The sequence below is a fragment of the Battus philenor genome, unplaced genomic scaffold (assembly GCF_028537555.1).
Source record: "Battus philenor isolate CCGP_79_NKW_IND1 unplaced genomic scaffold, ilBatPhil1.0.hap1 SCAF_27, whole genome shotgun sequence".
Taxonomy (NCBI): Eukaryota; Metazoa; Arthropoda; class Insecta; order Lepidoptera; family Papilionidae; genus Battus; species Battus philenor.
In genome coordinates this window covers 6,274,908-6,294,488 of record NW_027181690.1, presented here as the reverse complement: position 1 = coordinate 6,294,488, position 19,581 = coordinate 6,274,908, and the positions used below count along the sequence as shown (strand labels likewise).

The window sequence follows — 19,581 nt, the reverse complement described above, 5'->3', positions numbered from 1 at the left end:
ATTACGAAACACTTACGGTAAATTAAAACATACTTACCTCAATACCAATGACTCGCTCAGTTGCGTGCAAAATGAACACAAAAGTTTAAATACTTTAATTTCAAGGAACATTATAATTAACAAATAACATGTGATTTACAAATCATAACATAGACGTGATTGTTTGAATGGTCACGATTGACATTATACGAATATAATCTACGTTGACTATGAACAATCGTTTAAACCGAAAATAATAAAAGTCACATGAGAAAATTAAAATAATAAAAGTGAATTCTTGCAGATTGCGATTAAAATATGAGAGAAAGTTAAATATAAACAATTTCGTTAAACATAATAATACAAAATAAATCACACATATAAATAAAATATTATTAACGTCATGTGAGATAAGTATCATTATTATCTTTTCATTTGCACACCTTGTTGCCAATCTGAGACAAAATATGTAAATTTTAATCAAGTCGTTTACTGTAGTGACGGTTTCCCACAGTACATTTACATTTAAGCCTACGTCGATATCGTCTTTACCTAATTTCAGCAACTATAAATAAATTGTCGTATACCAGTCACTCATTAACATTCAAACTCGGCATTTGCTTTTATTATGTTGTCATATTTTATTTGTGCAGTTATTATTGATGCACATATATTCACAGATAATGTTCATCGCAGACAATTTTGTGTTTACGGCATAAAGTTACCTTTACATTTATCACTTTGTAAGGTTTGTGTGTTGATGGAACAATATTATTGTTAATTTTCCAAAAAACTTTTAATTAAAAATACGTTATACTTTAATACTTACTTCGTAATTGCAACAGCGATGTCATAGACGGGCAGTCGTCGCTCTCTGAAGAGATACTTGCCCATGTCAGTGAGCGCGGCGGCGGAATCGATGGCGTCTCGACCGACTCGATTCCTTTCCAGATAGGGCGTGGCATCTCGACCCTGCGTGTATCAAATTCTTTACGGCGTGATCGTAGCTATATAACTTAAGACCTAGTTAAAGTACTCTCAAAATTGCTTAAGTGATTGAACACGCTGCTTACGAAATTATTTGAACGAATTAAACGAATTACTATGTACAATAAATATTCTTTATTTTTGTGAAGTATTATAAAATGTGCGTTCAAAATATTATTATTACCAAGATATCATTTGGTGTATATTATGTGATATTATAAGTATGTACGAAATAAAAATAAACAAAACTTTATAATGAAAGCTTAATTAACAACATTAATAAAATGCTATAAATAATTTTAAATTTCAGAAGCAAAATAAAAGCAATTAATTAATAACAATGATTTCATTAATATTGCACAAGCAATTAAAAAATTAGTATAGCAAATATCGATTATCGTCTAATTGATATTTTGATAAAATCGTCTACAAATGTCTACAATTTTAGCAAAAGTCGCCTTATAATTAATATTAACATTAAAGTAATTTCTTATCTCAAAAAATTACGTTGAATTTGTGTAATAAAATCATACTTTATGTATTATTCATGAAGTAATTTTCAATATATAGAATTAAATTTCATTTAAATTTTTACCCTATGATTAAATTAAAAACACAAAATAAAATTGTACAGGCTCAATGTCTGTTTACCTTTGCCTATTTTAAAATTAAAATGTGGTACTTAAATTGATAGTTTATTTGGCGGGAGCACATTTACTAAATCAATTACTATCTAAAAATGGCTAGTGAAACAGTGTTAAAATATTTACAGGATACAAATAGGCCTTATTCTTGCGCGGACGTTACTGTTAATTTGAGGGGCGCGTATACTAAGTCAGTTATCCAAAAATCGCTAGACTCATTGAGTGAAGCGGGAAAAATAAAATGTAAGCTTTACGGTAAACAGAAAGTTTATGTTGCGACACAAATCAATGACAAGGAAGATAACAATGATAGTGAAGGTAAATTTAGTGTTTATATACCAATAAATAACAAACATAATTGGAATTTTTTATATCCGTAACGCAGATCTAACTGTCGTATAAATTATTCTTCGTTCATATATTTCTGTCATAGATTGTTGTGCTTTAAATTCTTTAATTTATTATATATTATATAATAATTGCTTTATAAACATTATAATTACAAATTCAGGCGGTAACTTGTATAGTATTTATAATATTTTCAATACGATTAAATAAACGTAGCTCATTTTTTCAATGTGGAAATCTTAGGTTATTAAACTATTATTAATATTTTTTCTCAGAATGTGTGATGAATCAGAATTACAATAAAATTAAAAATTAAATATGTTAATTCCTTTGTTAATTATTTACCGTTGTTGTAAAATTTATTTATTTAAGCTAACCTGTTAAACGCGTTGGTTGTATCCAAAATGTATACATTTTTTAAATAATTCAGATTATGAATCGCAATTTAAAAATACAACCGAAGATCTGGCACAAAAGAATATCGCATTAAAAGAAGCCGAGTCAAAACTAAAAAAGCTGTTATCAACACCAACAACAGAGTCGTCCAATTTACAAATCGGCGAAAAACAAAATAACATCGATCGTTTGAATCAAAAGTTGGAGTCGTTGCGAAGTTCCACTGAAGCTATAAACGCTGATGACAAAAAGGCTATTACGGAAGAACATGATAGATATTTGAAAGAATATAGGTAACTAGTATGAATTATGATTTCTTTTCAGCCAATAGACACCCACTGCACGGCATAGTTTAACCCCAAAAATCGCCACGATGACTGGTCTTCAACTGCCCGCATCTAGTGACTTCCCGCGACCATACTTATCTTGTCGGTCCACTCGAGAATTGATCAGATCAGATCTGATAGGCCACTGATTGCCCTAGCCAGCTGCGTCTTCAGACATTTTTGGACTTAATATTTTTTTTTAGTCAAATATTGTCTGAAGATGCTGTGGGCACATCGCTATCATATATCTATGTATGTGAAAACAAATCACCATGTTTCTTGGTTACGGCATAGCTTGAGAACAACCTTAATGACACCCTTAAAGTTTATGAAATAGTGATAGCACTTGCATTATAGTTTAAAAATTAACTTTTATGTATAATACTTGGGTATATAATTAGATGTATAATATAGAATTTTTGATAGTTTCCGACTCTTGCCAGACAAGCATTCAGGGTAAGTGTAGGAGCGAGCGCACAGTATCAGAAGTTCAAGGCCTCTTGCTCTAATAGCCAAGTCCTGTCTCGTGTTTGGTCTAATTTGTTCGCTGGTGAAACACTATAAATATACGAACAATTTACGTTTATTACGTGCTCAAGCCCTGGAAACGGCAATGCTCTAGATTTTTCTATGAGATCGTATCAAGTTCAAGTTGAGGTGACGGTGGCCAGACCACATGGCGTGAAGAACAGGTGGTCACTGGGGCATTAAGATTCAGGAATGGACACCTCAGACAGGCAAGCGCAGCGTAAAAAGTCCACCCACAAGGACTGACGATATTGTTGCGGTCATCGGAAGACGTATACTGGCCACTTTCAATCGGTGTCTATGGAAATCTATGGAGAAGGCCTATGTCTATGTCTATGAAAAGATGATGATAATGATTATGTGTGTATAACGTGTGTTTGAGTATAATTTTAAAAGAGCGCTGAACTAAGTCAGAAGGTTTCTTTGAGAGCTATGACTCGGGCTATTAGATAAGATTTTGTTCCGGACTTGGAAGGTGTCTAGTTATTGGGAAGCTTGGGCGGAAGCTCCCAGGTGTTGCTAATTCAAAAGCTCTTAGCATTCAGATTCAAGAATATCGGAGTCGGTTGCTATTATCGAACTTTGAACTCAATTGTCTTAATAATAACACATATATTATATACCACTGTGATCATTAATATAATATTTATGCTATTTATTTTGAATATTGATTGTAACTTGACTCCAAAACATTTCAAAGATCGTCCATTTCGTAAATTGATTTAATAACCATTAGTAATATAATTAATTAATTTCCGAGGAAGCGTAAGAGGATCTGCACGGATATGATGGAAGTTGTATTGGAAGGTTATCCGAAATCGAAAAAGAATTTTCTAGAAGAACTTTGTATTGATACAGATGAAATGGTGAATTTCAAGTTAATATCTTAGTAATTGTAAATTTGCAAAAAAGGCGAAAAATTAAACATTTTGTTTTTTTATTTAAATAAATCATTTATTATTATTACCCAACTCTCACCCCAAACCCTGAATTCCTGTCTATGGAGGAGGCCTATGTCCAGGACTTCTTACGGCAGAAATGTTGAGGAATATTATTTAATATTCAATTAAATATTATTACTTCTTCAAAAATCTAGTCCTCTGCAGAGGAAGCCTATTCCTCCAAAAATATCTATTGCTATAATTGCTAGGCTTGGCGGCCGAGTCGTCGTTCGCAGTGTGGTATAAAGATAGGGAGAGGAAGCTGCTATCCATTCTCTTGAAACATATTTTTGAGCAGTGGCAATTCTATATACAAAGCTAAACCTTATACACGATTGTATATAAGTGTGAATTAAATATTTAATTAATTTAAATTTATCCCCAAGAATCAAACTCGCGACCTTCGGTTATAAGTCTCAGTGCACTCCGATGGGCTACCACTGCTTTCGTATACATGGTTTCCTAATCTTTGCACCACTATTCACAACTACAAAAATTCAAACACCGAGATTTTTTATTTGTTTTGCGCTGGATTACAAGTATTTGTAGTCGACCAGGTCGAGTATGGATTTTTGTTACAAATATAAGAAAATTTGCGGAACAAGTTGCTGGAAGTTTATGGAAGGCAATGTTCAGGCGCATAGCCTAGATTTCTATTATTTCGTTTTTTTTATTGTGTATGTAGGCTGAACTATGAATACTTTACTTGCCAACAATACTCACAGTTCTCATTAAAACAATTCCTAAAAACTCAAATGAATGCCACTACTCCGCGAAGTACCGAGCTATAAGGCGACCCGTAGCGCCAACAGCACTCTGACGAGATTATACGACTCAGAAGATAAAGACTATGCTATAGAGGGTCACAGGTTTTGGGTTCATTTAAACTTTAAATTTTTACACCTACAACCTATGACTGCATATAATATACTGATAGGTTGAATGTATAGAATAAATAATTATATTTTTGATTTATTAGGCAATCTAAATAAATTTATACAGAGTGATTAGAAATAGTATAAACACTTTACTCTTTTGTCAAATAACGTATGGAATACTGTATCTAAAATAATTTAAAATTCATTATAAAATTGTCTCTACAGACTTGTACTGAAGATAAACTAATGTAACATTTGGAAGTGATTAACTTAAATGTCGTCAAATAAACTTGTATAAGTATATACGAATGAAATATATTAAAAATAGTCATGACGAGAATTACTTTTAATAATTAGCTTATACAGCCATAAGTAGAGTTCGTGCAATAAGAACAATATAAGTAGTTGTAAAGATTCGTATCTTTTTGCTATGTTAAATTAAATAATTACCGCGACGTTAAGTAAAGCGAACTATATCACTTACCCTAGATATAATGATACCAGCAATGGATATCCGTATTCTAGGCCCCTTCAACAGCTTGTAACGGAGGTCAACGCCGTTCCAAAAGGACACGAAGTATCTCTTGATCTGAACATTATCACCACCGTGTAATCTGAAATTAAGTTTGTGATATTATTTTTAAGCGTTTGACAAACGATTATTATTAAGTTCGCGTGCTTTAAAATCGCGTACTTTAAAATTCGAAATTTAAATTTTGTTCTCGGCTTGTAATAAAATTTATGAACGGTTGCCTTTATTAACCAGAAAAAAAACAACTGGTACTTAATAATTTAAGTTAGAATATTATATCAGAAAACCTTATTTATTTATTTATGTATTGAATACACACAATAGGACACTACCAAAGTACAATTAAAAATATTTATTGATTTTTAACAATAAAATAAGCAAAAAAGTTTGAGATGGATCATTACTATGGCAACGGTATATATGATAAATTGGTTATTTCATAAGGTTTAAGAATTAAATCCTAAATTAATTAACTAAAGCACCCAAATTGGAGTTACAATTTTAAAAATTCTTGTCTAAAATATTAGAGGCTGTTTAAATCAATACCTGTATCCATCGTAATCCACAATAACCAGGATCTCTGGGTAGATGACGTAAGGCGCTTCCCGCTTTTGCCTGCTATGAGATTCTGTAGACCGTTTTCTTCTATACCTCTTTCCTATGTGGTCTGGTTCCATGAAGGCTGAAATAAATTATGTCATATTTAATAATAATAATATATTTATTGCACTATAATTACAGTAATATAATGGTATCCATGTATGGGTGTGTTTGTGTGTGTGTTGGTTCTTGTATTTAAACACTTATTTTAGATAGATATTTAACATAAATTTTTATTGTTTAAATTAATACGAAATCACTAAATCCTTATTATTATTTCGGTCGTACGATAAACTTAGGATTTTTTTATTTCTCAAAATGAAACCAGTCTTTAATTTGATTATAAAATCCAAGAATCTCAAGAAGCGGTTTTGTTCGTGGCGCCTATTTCTACTGTTATTAAACATTTATGTAATATAAGCAAAACGCTACGATTTATATATCACTCAAGGCAACCAGTAGAAAAGTGTTGCTACAAAAACTTTATTTCGTAATTCAATTCAATTTTATTTGTCACGGGTTGTTGTTACCCCTTATCATTCACAACTTATAGTAAATTGTCATTCAGGGCGCTTCGCCTTAACTTGTGTGCAGTAACCAAGTTCGAGTACTACATACTCTTTATATCCTTGGCTAGGATTGTTACATTAATATTTAATGTTTCAGCAAGCGAAATTTATCTAGGTACAAGAGATTTTTATCAATGAGTAAATAGGTGACAGTCGGGGTTTCAAACCATAGACGCCCATTGGAAGGCCCAGGCCTCTTTCAAAAATATTTATGGAGAGATAAACCATAATCGCCACGCATGACAGACGGGTTGGGAATCCCAGTGAGGTTTTATGGTACGCTGAGGATGCCGCTGCCCATCTTCTGGTAACTTGGCTGTGAGCACTTACAATCTTATATAACTAATGTACAAAGTGAAAATTCGCTCCGCTAACACTGGTCATAGGTGTCAGTAGATTCATTAAAATATATCTGACCTAACCAAAAGTCTTACATTTGCAATTGGTAAGAAAATTCGTTTCGCTGAGTAAAGTCCAGCTAAGAAAGGATTTTATGAAATTCCACCCGCTAGAGTATTTAAAAGGGCCGTTCCTAAAGAAACGCAACTTTTCAAACTACAGCTCTTATTGGTATAACACATAGCCCCTATATTTTGGCAAGTTATATTATCAAGAATAGATTTTATGAAATTAACCTACAAAAGGCAGTTTAGGAAAGCTTGGTAGTTTATATGAGCTTAACAATCCCTTACAAACTATAGATAGACAAACATCAAGTTGTATGTTCACAAATATCTCGTGTGCGTCAATCGCCCCCTTTGCTGTCTCACCTACATACATACATCATATATATTACATACATCACGTAGTTACCAGCACATTCGTGCAAATTTTAGTTCTACGTTATTTAAATATAACAAAATAACATTTCTATAAATATCAGGATTAGATAGTCGATAAACTTAGGCCATTTTGGCGGACACTAGAAGAAGTGACGATACGTGCACCACCAAAAAGGGTTTGGAGTTTCACTTGATACACACTCAGCATTCGGATGATGACGACTCGTATGTTGTTATCGTGGGAAAACTATTGGCACGGGGCAGTGACTCAAATAATTGTGATACGCTTGCAAGAAATTAAAAGCATCATTAGAACCATCTGACAAAAAAGTAATCTAACAAATTTTAAATTCACTTACAAATTGGACATTTGACAAAATTAAGATAGACTGCATAATAAAGTTTTAAGTTAAATTGTTTTACGTATTTAAATATTATTATTATTATAATCGATTTCACATTTCGTATGCAAATTTTGATTTGAATAGCTATCGAACGAGCTTTATGTTTGTCAGACTCAGGAATTTTGAATAAATAATATATTACTGCGTGGCGCTAAAATTATTAAACGTATGTCACGCCTAGTGAACTTTTCAATAATTATCTTAATAAAAATAGACTTAAAATCTTTTAAATGCTTAAAAGATACTTAAAGATTTGAAACAAGAAAACATTTATTATAATTAAGTTGGCAGACATAAAATTTAGACGTGAAATGAAAAGGCACATGTGTGGCATTTGTTGAATAACTAATTTAGCTATAACGCACACAGTTTATTTTTTAAAAAAAAGAGAAGCATAAAATGCATAAAAATGGTTTAGGTTTCCTCATGGGGTGCCCACGCAAATCCTATTTTTACGAATCATCATAAAACATTCACGGGAACATTATTATATTACTGGTTAACAGGCGCTGAAGCTAGTAAAATTACTAATTATGACGTTGACAAAATGTCATCCTAAATAGAAATCGTTAAATATAATTAGCCTATCCGTTCCATTAGGGTTAGGCATCTCTTTATGATAATGTCTAGCGAAGTCCAGTTAGCCCTAAAACGCTTTCCTAAAATATAGAAGGCAGGCATTGGAAACGTGGCATCGCAACCATATCTTATCCTTATAATCTCCTTTTTGTTATTTTTAAAATTATAAATAAACATTTTTTTTCTAATTTATTAAGGAGGATTTACGTTCTAAAATATTCACAGTTACTAGGCTGTGATATTCAGAGTAGAAGCTAATGATATAACCCATGCATTTATATTTATATATAATTTGTTCATAGAGACCAACAGCAAAAAAAAAGTAAATGTAATAATATCATTGTGAATATTTTTAAGCTAATGTCTGACATCTTAATAGTTGCATTTGATTGCAAGGCACCATTCCCATGCAAGTCATTAAAAGCTATTTAATTAAGCGGTTTACCTAAAATATAATAATATTTCTAATTTACAGATCAGAGAGACTAGTCGAAAATCCATTGGAATTTAAAACATATATGACGTAAGACCGGTCTACGCCACGACCTTACGACCTCTGCTCATAAAGTTTAGATTTTAAACATTTTTATTATCAACTTTGTTTCTGGTAATGTTAAAATACAACACTAAACAATTTATAAGCACAATTTTCATCTTTCAAGTCTGTTTATTATCTATTTGTAAATATTTTTAGCAATTAGGAATACTAATACTAATAATCTAAAATGCGTTTTTGTGTTCAATTCATTTGTGTAACTAATAAGAGAATAGTTTTCATGAATTCATTTTCTAAAGATTGCTATTTAAATTTTAAGCAGTATCAGTTTTTTATAACATTTTTTATGTATCAGTGATTAATTTTTAGCATAATATAATATCATTTTAAATTTAAAATAATAACATATATATAATCAGTTATTAATAAATGAATAGTACGAGTACGGTGTCAATTTACTTATTTAAAAAACGTCTCGTTTTTAACGAATTTTTAAATTATTATTCAATAACATATGCACGCTTTAACTCAGATTAAAATAAACATTTTTATTTTCATGAAATCGGTGAAAGACCCTGTTTTAAAACACCAAGTCACCACAATCATCAAATCTGAAAAAAAACAATCATCAGCACTGCGACATATACAGGTGGACATAAGCATCCCTTACAGATTTCCAATAGGACCAGTTGGAAGCGGCATTCTAGGTATTCGGTAGACCGTAACAAGGTCGTCTATGTCCGTCGTAAACCTTGGGGGTGGACGTTCTACGTTGCCCTAGTCGGTCTGTGGAGTCCTTTAGAAACTTAAGGCCAGCCCACTGTCATTTCAACTTCCGCTGAGCTTTATCGGTTACTTCTATTCGTCTATGGATCTCGTAGAAATTTCTAGAATGGCATTTTTCGTGGCTTGTTTAATGACTGTGAGTTTGTCTATGAGACTCGAAGTGAGAGACCATGTTTCACTGCTGTAAGGTTGGATATACACTTTCGTTGTAGACCTTCGTCTTTCACTACTATTGCTAAATATATAACATTCCAGTTATCAATATAAATAACCAATCGATTGTCAAACAACAAATCTTACTTTTATTACTAATTAGCTCCGGTAACATGATCCGAGCACGAAATAATCTAGCCCTGTGTCCCTAGGCAGCGACATTCTATGACAATAAGCCGAGTTCCGGTTGCCATTTTGCATAAATTGACATATAATTATTGAACGCCCTTCCCGTCATATCTATAATAGATTAATTGTTTGTGAAATTACAACTTCAAAGCAGGGATTTCCAAACTATTTTAGGAAAACCGGTTTTAAACTCGAACACAAATTGATTTGAAAATCCTATCTCTAACCTATGGATACAAAATATAATAGTACAACAATGATACTTCCTGCCAAAATATTTTTTATTCTTATAACTAGTTTGAACATGTAAAACAAATTAATAAAGTGCCTTGTATTAATGTCTTGTATAAATGTCGCTTCATAGACATGGCGATGTCTGACACCTGAAGATAGTTTTCGTAAAAATCGTCGCCAGGGAATCCGATTTCGACCCTAAAAGGGATATAAACCACTTTAGGAATCCTAATTTTAAATCGTATTGATGTACGTGTAACTAACAGTAACACGTGTGTTGTTGTGTGTGTTTAATTAAACCTTACGATGTATTGATTTTTTGTTTAATTAAATCAAATTTTAGCATTATACCTAAAATTAAATTTAATTTTGTTCCGTAACCACCGTATTTGCCTGATTTGGCACCGTGTGTTTTCAAGCTACTCATCAAACTCAAAAGGCCAATATGGTTACGCCGTTTTGACGCGACTGAGGAGGCAAAAGCCGAATCAAAGAAGGTCTTGAAGGTTATAACGGAAAAAACTATTCCGACTGTTTCGGAGATTGGAAAAAGCGTTAGCAAAAGTGCGTTTTTTTGGACGGGGATTACTTTGAAGGGGATGAAACTGATTTAGAAAATTTAAATTTTATTTGGCAAATTTGGCTCACATTGTGATTGCAGAGTTAAGTCAAACGATAGCAATACTTTGGAACAATTTAGTGATCCAAACGTATTAAGAATATTTAGATATGAACCTATGTAACGCTTAGCAAAATTAATACATATTGACGACTGGGCTATGAAGTTATGCATAGGTATTTTATGTAAATAAATAAATATTCTTGACTCAGTTTACACCAGAATGTATTAACAAAGATTAGAACTATTAGTTCTTCGACCACGGAGACAGGTTCAAGGGCTTAACCGGCTTGATAGTTATGTAATGAACCGTTATGACGTCGATATATGAACACGCTGAATTATGAATAAAAGGTAAAACTTGCTTTAGAGATATCTTGGCCAAATTAGATGTATAACAGGATTAACAGATTTGAAGAAGATCTGCCTGTACTAGAAACAAAACGGCAATTACGCAAAGGATACATAAGCTTTTCACATTTATACTGAAAACTCCTTGGGCCAACTCTTTTTAAGGTATATAAGACCAACCTATGTAATCGGAGTCACATCAGGACTCAAGCTAGAAATAAATAAATGTTCAAAAAAAAATAAGTTCAAGCAAGAAAAAATCTTTAATTGGCGTCATTGAAACCTATTATTTATTAAAAATATTGTTATTTTGATTTACATGTGCTTGAACATTGTCAATACGATTGTAGTTGCATTTATTCCCTAACTTTACAATCTTTTACAATATAATGGAATTTTTTAAAACTTTTTTGTTTAATGAAATTCTTCAATGTATTAATTGATAATTTAGAGAAGTAACAGTAGAACCCATTTGTTTACAGTAGATGAGCTTGATAGCTCTCCTAAAACCCTGGATTTAGAACCTTACTTCACATTGACATTTTTTAACTTAGATTAAATGTTAGTTACCAAATCGTTATATATTTTTTACCGTAAGTTCATTCATATACTAATAAAACCAAGTGCAAGTGTCTACAGAAATCTCGATAGAAACAGAAGCGAACATACGCGTTGACATTCAAACGAAAAACCGGTGTCATTTGCATAATCGATGTTCCGATTACCATGCAATTGATATTTGTGTTTGGTTGACCGGTGCACGTGTTCGATACGCGACAGTGATAACTTACTAATTAAACATAATTAAATACTTTAAAAAAATGTATTATGGTAAAAAAAAAACGGTTAAAGAATAAAGCTTTGCGCTTTTTAATCTAATTAATTATTATAGCTGTCAATATGAATCATTGTGTACAAATTCATTATTTAAAATAGATTCTTCCTTTATTATTATTACAGCCGTAGCATATTAATTGAAATGGAACTCATCTATAGATTTCTAATAGGATAGAATGGAAACATCCTGCATATAGCGTCTTTCGAAAATCTTAATAATTTCGTGTAGCTACCTTGTGGGTGAACGTGCTACTCCAAGTTTGCCGATCCGTGGTATCAACTCCAGAATTTTACGGCCACAGGAGACGTATGTACTACGCGCTAAATGGCTGTATTTTCCCCACATCATCACAAGTAAATTTTTGACCACATGTAAACATTTTCAGAATTGAAAAGATTCGTAGATGAACGAAAATAAAGCATAGTTGAATGAATTGGCAAATTAAAGTGGCAATGAGAAGACCACATAGCGTACAGAACAGATGGATGCTGGGGCCTTAAGATTCTTGAGTAAAGATTCCAGACCCACAAGCGCAGCGTAAGATGTAAGCCCATCATATAAAACTTACAAAGCACTTGAAACTATATTTGCGTAAAACTAGTCTATCGAATTAGGATTGGGAAACAACGTTCGAAGAACGGGAGCTTTGACAACATCTTAAAATCCATAAAACAATACCCAGTATCCAAACTAAGGTAAGTTGAGTAAGGAAGAGAGAGGAGATAGCAGACATTTGGATGCTTATTATAAAAAAAAAATCGAAGAATATGTGACATTCACATACAAGCACTAGACTCGCATGGTGGATGTACTCAACTAACTACCAAACAGGATATATATCATATCAGACGATAGATGCCCAATGCATGCAAAGCACTTGAAACTATATTTGCGTAAAACTAGTCTATCGAATTAGGATTGGGAAACAACGTTCGAAGAACGGGAGCTTTGACAACATCTTAAAATCCATAAAACAATACCCAGTATCCAAACTAAGGTAAGTTGAGTAAGGAAGAGAGAGGAGATAGCAGACATTTGGATGCTTATTATAAAAAAAAATCGAAGAATATGTGACATTCACATACAAGCACTAGACTCGCATTGTGGATGTACTCAACTACCAAACAGGATATATATCATATCAGACGATAGATGCCCAATGCAAGGCATATATCTCCCCTAAATATTTCCGCGATCTTAAGTCGCCAGTCCACTTAGTGGGCGCTTGCCCACATCGGCTCACCCACTGCCACTTCGGGCAATTCTTCTTTTTACGTCGGTGATCTTGGTTTTTCTGCGGATCTTTTCATTTCTGATACGACCTCGTAGCGAAGCTCCGAGCTTAGCCCTCTCCAAAGAAGGAAGAAATACAAAAAATTAAAAACGTACGTAAGGATTACAGTTTTCAATTAAAAAGTACGTCTTTAATGCTTTTAGTACATTGACGTATTTATTAAGATAGTTTTTAGACATGCTTTGGCTTGCAGCAATGTAAATGACTCATGGCGATTGAATAGTAATAAAACGATAATTTATTTTCATATATTCCACGCTTGTATAAACTACTTCATTTGTATAATATAATCGTTATGTATTTGCAACCGGTCTTTGTCAATATACAATTAAAGTTGTCGTCAAGTAGTGTTATTATTTTTCCCATCCATAACGTAACAAGAAGATGATCCAAACATAATAAGAACAATGAAAATTGTGGTTTTATAAAATATATACATATATTCGTTTTGGGATTTAAAATTCGATTTTAGATTTAGATATATTATATCATAGCCATATTTTTTGGTTACACTCTCCTGACATTAACACTGATAAGAAAATGATGGCAATTATTATTTTTTTATATATAAAAAGACGAAAGAGTGGTGTTATGGGGCATCAGTGTGTATCTCATAAGGTCCGGACTGGTGACAAGCTTCTCACGAAGAATATCTCACGAAGTCGACTTCTTTTAACTGCGACTCACCTTCAAAAGCGCCATCATAACGGACGACTCCAAGAAACGTATGCCGCCACAGCGGATATCGCGTTTTGACAGACGGCGTCCCTTATGGTATGCCGCGTGACTGTCGAAATCCTTTATGATATTATTTCCGCGGTTGTATAAATAACCATGTAATTTTGTAAATACTGTATGCAACTGCCATGCGGTGTACGTCAGCGAGGACAGAAAATATTTACTTCTAAAGTCTATCGCTCAGCTGTTATGCAAATATAATTTTAGACAACGCAAAACACGACGCACGTTTATTTTATTTTTTTGCCATAACTATACCGTGAGACGGTCCAAAGCCATTCCGTGCTCAGATTTGTTTATAAATAATTCATCCTTAATTGAATAAATTTGCGATAAGAAGCTCAAATCCAGACGTAAACACATGACTGGCAAATTGTTCCACGGGCATTTCGAACGCTGCGACTGTCTGGAAAATTTTCGACATTCTTAATTCTGGCGAATCATCATGGGTGTAATGTAAAAAAATAAAGTATAATACCTCTTTAATTGCCTCATTTACATTAAAAATAACAAGAAGTTGGAACTTATAAAATTCCCTTTGATTTGTCATATATTTCCATACAACCGAAATAAAATAAAACGCTTTTAATACTGGGTGATTTGATAAAGAGGTAATTAACTCATTTGTTGTCAATTATTTACATAATATCCATAAAATCAATGGTTTCGGAATTGATAAATAACATAAAATTAGGAAAAGGGTTTTCAAAATTCGGATTGCTACATTATAAAATTAATAATTGTTTATTGTCTGTCTCTGGAGAGTTTGTAATGCTAGTTATTTACCTGTTGCATTTCATTAAAAAAGATTAATTAAAGTAATTTATTTCTGAGAGATAATTCTTCATATATATTTATGTAAAAAGATGAAATGAATGCCTAAGGCATTTTCTACCCGTTAACCATTAGGCGGTGCAGTAATAAATTAATGAAGGTAGGTGAAACACGTAATATCATAAAGCAAAAGTAAAATAAAATTAAGAGTTAACCCTTAATAACCTGATTTACGAAAGTGATTTTTTTTAATATTACTGTATTTGCTTGAGGATCTAGATGAAGGGAAAAATAGATTTTTTTTTAATTTCGTTGGAAAGAATATTATACAACAGTAAAATTCGTACAGCCCACCTATAAAAAAAAAACTTATAGTAATGTGAAAATTCGGTTTAAAAGATTGGTATCAAAATTGAAACTCTAGGCTATTAAGAGTTAAAATAATCACGTAATAAAACCTTATTTAAATATAATGTGTACTAACTTACAATAATTATATATAAATATACCATAATATATATTTTTAAATATCTACATATACTATTTATATAAATGTAATAAATAATAAATATATAATGAATCCGCCATCTTGTCAAGCAACAACTTTCGAACCTTTGCTTTAAAACGTAACCTAATATCGAGGAGTAATTATATAGGGTAATTGTAAGTATCTATAAATGTTTTAAAGATTTTTTCTGATTAATAACCTACACATTCACCCCCTTTAAAGCTTTGACATATTTTCAATAAGAAAACCACACAAACTCTTAAAACATAGAATCATTTCTCTTGGTGATCCGTATTGATATGTAAACATAAGTACATTTATAATAATCTTAGTAAGAAGATAACAAACTTAAAAAAATCTGAATGACTTGGATAATGAATGAGAGATCAAAGTTCAATAAACTCTCAAAAGTCGTTAACAGGTTCAGTTACAATTTTATTATGATAAATAGGTGTCTATATTTCTCTTCCTTTAAATCATTTCGTAACTGTTTATTGATAAGTCCAACCGTGAAAGGTTTTATTTATTACGGAGTATTGTGCTGAATGAAATCAGAAATATAGATGAATCTTAATAGAAACTAATGTGCCATTTTATAAATCAGTGTTTCGACGTATAAAAATAGGTATCTCATTTTTTAAATGTCAAATTTTAAAAACGATTTACGAAACATCAAGTAAATAGGCCGCCATTTCAATGTCACGTCAAATAGATGGCGTTGCTAATGCGTTCATTTTATGTATGTAAAAAAAGTGGTAAAGAATAAGACAGCAAAAGCGATTTATTTAGCTTCTACTGATACAAATAATTTTAAAAAATTACTAATGGTTTTGGAAATACAGTAATGATCATAGCGCAACGGTTCTGGTTCTAATACGTTAGGCGCTAATCAATAATAAATACAAAAAATTAGGTAAAAATTTTGCAAGAATCTTACAAGTGGGTCTGTGTCGTCGTTCAATGTATAGGGTGTTTGATTATAAGTGTTGAAGCATTGAAGAATATATTGAAAAGCTTTAAAGTTTTAATGCCGATTTATAATCACTCTTTATAAAGTTATCTCTTTGTTATAAATACGTCACATTAAGTTTTTTTAATTGAAATGCGTCAAGGAATAGTCTGATGGGAACGATAGTAAATTATATAGTAAATAAATATTTGTTAATTGTTAAACCGACGTTAATTTATTTTTGGATATGGTGTTCCATATATTAATTGTTATTTAATAAGCTGTATATTCACCCGATTAAAGTTTTTACACTTATTACTAATCAAACTATGATCTTATACCAACTACGCAAATTACCAGTGATTATTATAAATACCTACTATAGTTCCTCTATGGAAACACTAACGCTTTGTTTCTACTGCTTGCATAAAAAAATAGATAGCGTATTAAAACCTACCTATTATTTTAAAAATTCAAATAAGAACAACAACTTAGCTTGATAATTACCTAAACATTTGTCAATACTATAACATGAAAAATGGTTGTCATAAAAAGCATAAATTATTGGAATTTATGTAAATTCAAAACATATGATGACAAAAATTACACCTAGAATAAATGGTATTTTCATTTTTATTAAATCAACCATTTCGAAAACTGAGCTATAAATCACGATCAATTAAAATTGAAACTTTTGCATATTTGTTTTAAATAGTATTTTGCTTGTAGATAATGTTATATTTGGCGAGCGCGAATTTTATATTATTACCTATTATTTCCAAGGTTATTTTAGTTGTAAATTTAATAATTTAACTGCATAGACAAAATGTTCGAAAAAATTAAAAACGTAATTGAAATACGCTAATTTTAAATGATATGCGATAATCATATTAAAACTTTATACGTCTCATTCAATATATAATTTTAGCTCAAAAAAATTAAAGCACATCTCGGAAGAGAATACAGACTATGCAAATTAGTGTTTCATAAAAAGGTCTGCTATAGACTATTTCTATGATACCAAACACTATTATTAGTAATTGTTGTGAATATATCGAAGTACTCTATGTATTATAGGCATTATTCTCTTCGAATATAAATACTAAAATAAATTAAAATATATATAATTGGTGTGTTGTAAGGAACAAAAGATGCGTTTCCATGCATCTGTTGTTAAGACATCGCTGACGCTTTTTTTGTTTACTATACGAATTGGCGTATTTATGGATGAAAGGTGCAGTTAAAATAGCGTTGTATTAACCCAGTCATAAATCTAGAAACTTTTTCTCGAAAAACATTTGGTCCGACCAGTCTTTGTTAACGTTGTACATGAATATATTGGCAACATATACATATATCAAAATGTCAGCGGCGATCTTCCGCGGCCGCAGGTGTTTGATGAAACAAGTTTCTCACAACTTCGGATTAATCAATCGATGTTTATTAAGTTTGCTAATTAGAAGAACTTGTTGCCAATTTAATTTTACTTTAATGGCGGTTGTTAGATTACTTTTTTTATAAATGTTTTATTTATGATTTAACCGTCTTTTTCTGAAAGGGGTAAAAATTATTTTTTAATGTTCTAGAAAATTAAGTAAGAGTAAGCATATATTTTACTGACCTTACGCACGACAACGGTGCGGTAAATAGTAAAAATACGCTATAACAATAAGATAATTATTTTTCATGACAATAGAGATATTTCATAACGTCCTCCATATATCTTCGGAAGCGCTAATGCCCCCCATAATAATTCCAGCGCCCTCTAGAGAAGGGTACAGTCTCCATTGGAAACTTGGAATAGATTGCGTCTGTTCAATTGATTTAATAGCTTTAATCATGTTTTAATTTACGTAATTATTCTTTCTAAGCGCCCAGACATATACATTTTATTGAATTTTTGATGACAAGAAAGACGCCAGATTTGCATTAATTTAGATGTGATTTGTAAAAGATTGATGTGATCTGTTTGCAGGCTAATATCCATCTGTATATGTGGGAAAAAATATAAATAACTTCTGAGTTATAGTTTTGATTACGATCGTAAAAATTATCAGAGAGAAACAGAATAGGTAAAATAAAGCACACAGTTATATTTTTTTTATAAAAAAATGCTTTAAATACATAAACATAATTGATATGATGTACACGATAACTAACGTATTAATATTTAAATCGATTCTCGGTGAATAAATGACAAACTAGCAAATTAGTAGTTTAAATGGGTACTTATCATTTATCCAGGCGCAAGTGAAACATCATTCAAAATTTGAAGAAATGAAAAGCGTATTTTGCTACGACATTTTAATTTAAAAAGTGTTTAAATAAATATGATTCATTAAATATTTACAGTAACCAAATTTGTGTAAGTTAGGTTAGATTACATGGGCTCGGCTAACGTCAAAGATAAAGTATTTTTTTAATAATTTATTTAGCTGTTTATTCCACAATATCATAAAAAAGAGGAAGTGTAACATATACCGAGTGATTATTAATTACTGTAAAAGCATTAAACTGGTGAATACATAGCTCATTTTTTCTAAAACTTTTAATGCTATTTCTAATTAATCTGAATAAAATGAAAACCCTGAATGATGGATGATACATAGATATATTTCAAACGCGAATGACAGATTACGTTTGGCAGTATAAAGCGTGGAAGGACAGACAGTAAAGAATAATTAATATTAATATGTAGTAATCTAAATTTTAAAACGATTTTTCTTTCTGAACATTACGTTATTCTAATTCTGAAACCACTGATTAATGTGAATAAAAGCCTTTAAAGCTTTTACATTTATTAAAAATGTACAATCACGCTGTATATCCTTTTCCTCTGCTTTTCTTTTTAGGCCATAAATGTCCACTGCAAAACTTTGCCCGCTACTATGCCCGGTCTAGCGTTTCCTAGGTCCAGAGTTTTCCGGTGACTTTTACTATGGCGTCGGATTATCTAGTGTCCCCAATAGCCACACCGCGTCTACTGGTACGTGGTTGCCACTCTAGAACCTTTCAACCCCAACGACCGTCGGCTGCATGAGCAAAGTGACCTAATCTTCAAGCTACGTCCATAACTTTAGTTCTTCTGCGGATTTCATCTCATTTCTGATTCGATCTCGCAGCGAAACTTGGAGTATAGCTCTCTTCGTTACTACTTGG

At 31.7% G+C, this 19,581-nt stretch overlaps 2 protein-coding genes across 2 annotated transcripts in view; one reads left to right on the top strand and one right to left on the bottom strand.

Moving 5' to 3' along the window:
* The window catches only part of sona (sol narae), a 166,646-nt gene that overhangs the window by 9,787 nt on the left and 137,278 nt on the right, over nt 1-19,581 (bottom strand). The window contains exons 7-9 of the mRNA XM_068768851.1: nt 6,106-6,241; nt 5,512-5,641; nt 809-951 (exon numbers count right to left, since the gene is read on the bottom strand). Of these exons, the coding sequence (XP_068624952.1) occupies nt 809-951; nt 5,512-5,641; nt 6,106-6,241 (409 nt within the window). The remainder of the gene's footprint in view (nt 1-808; nt 952-5,511; nt 5,642-6,105; nt 6,242-19,581) is intronic.
* LOC137925642 (homologous-pairing protein 2 homolog) lies at nt 1,706-4,098 on the top strand. Its single transcript, XM_068769116.1, has 3 exons — nt 1,706-1,928; nt 2,389-2,647; nt 3,969-4,098. Exons 1-3 carry the CDS (start codon nt 1,706-1,708, stop codon nt 4,096-4,098), a joined length of 612 nt encoding a protein of 203 aa, XP_068625217.1.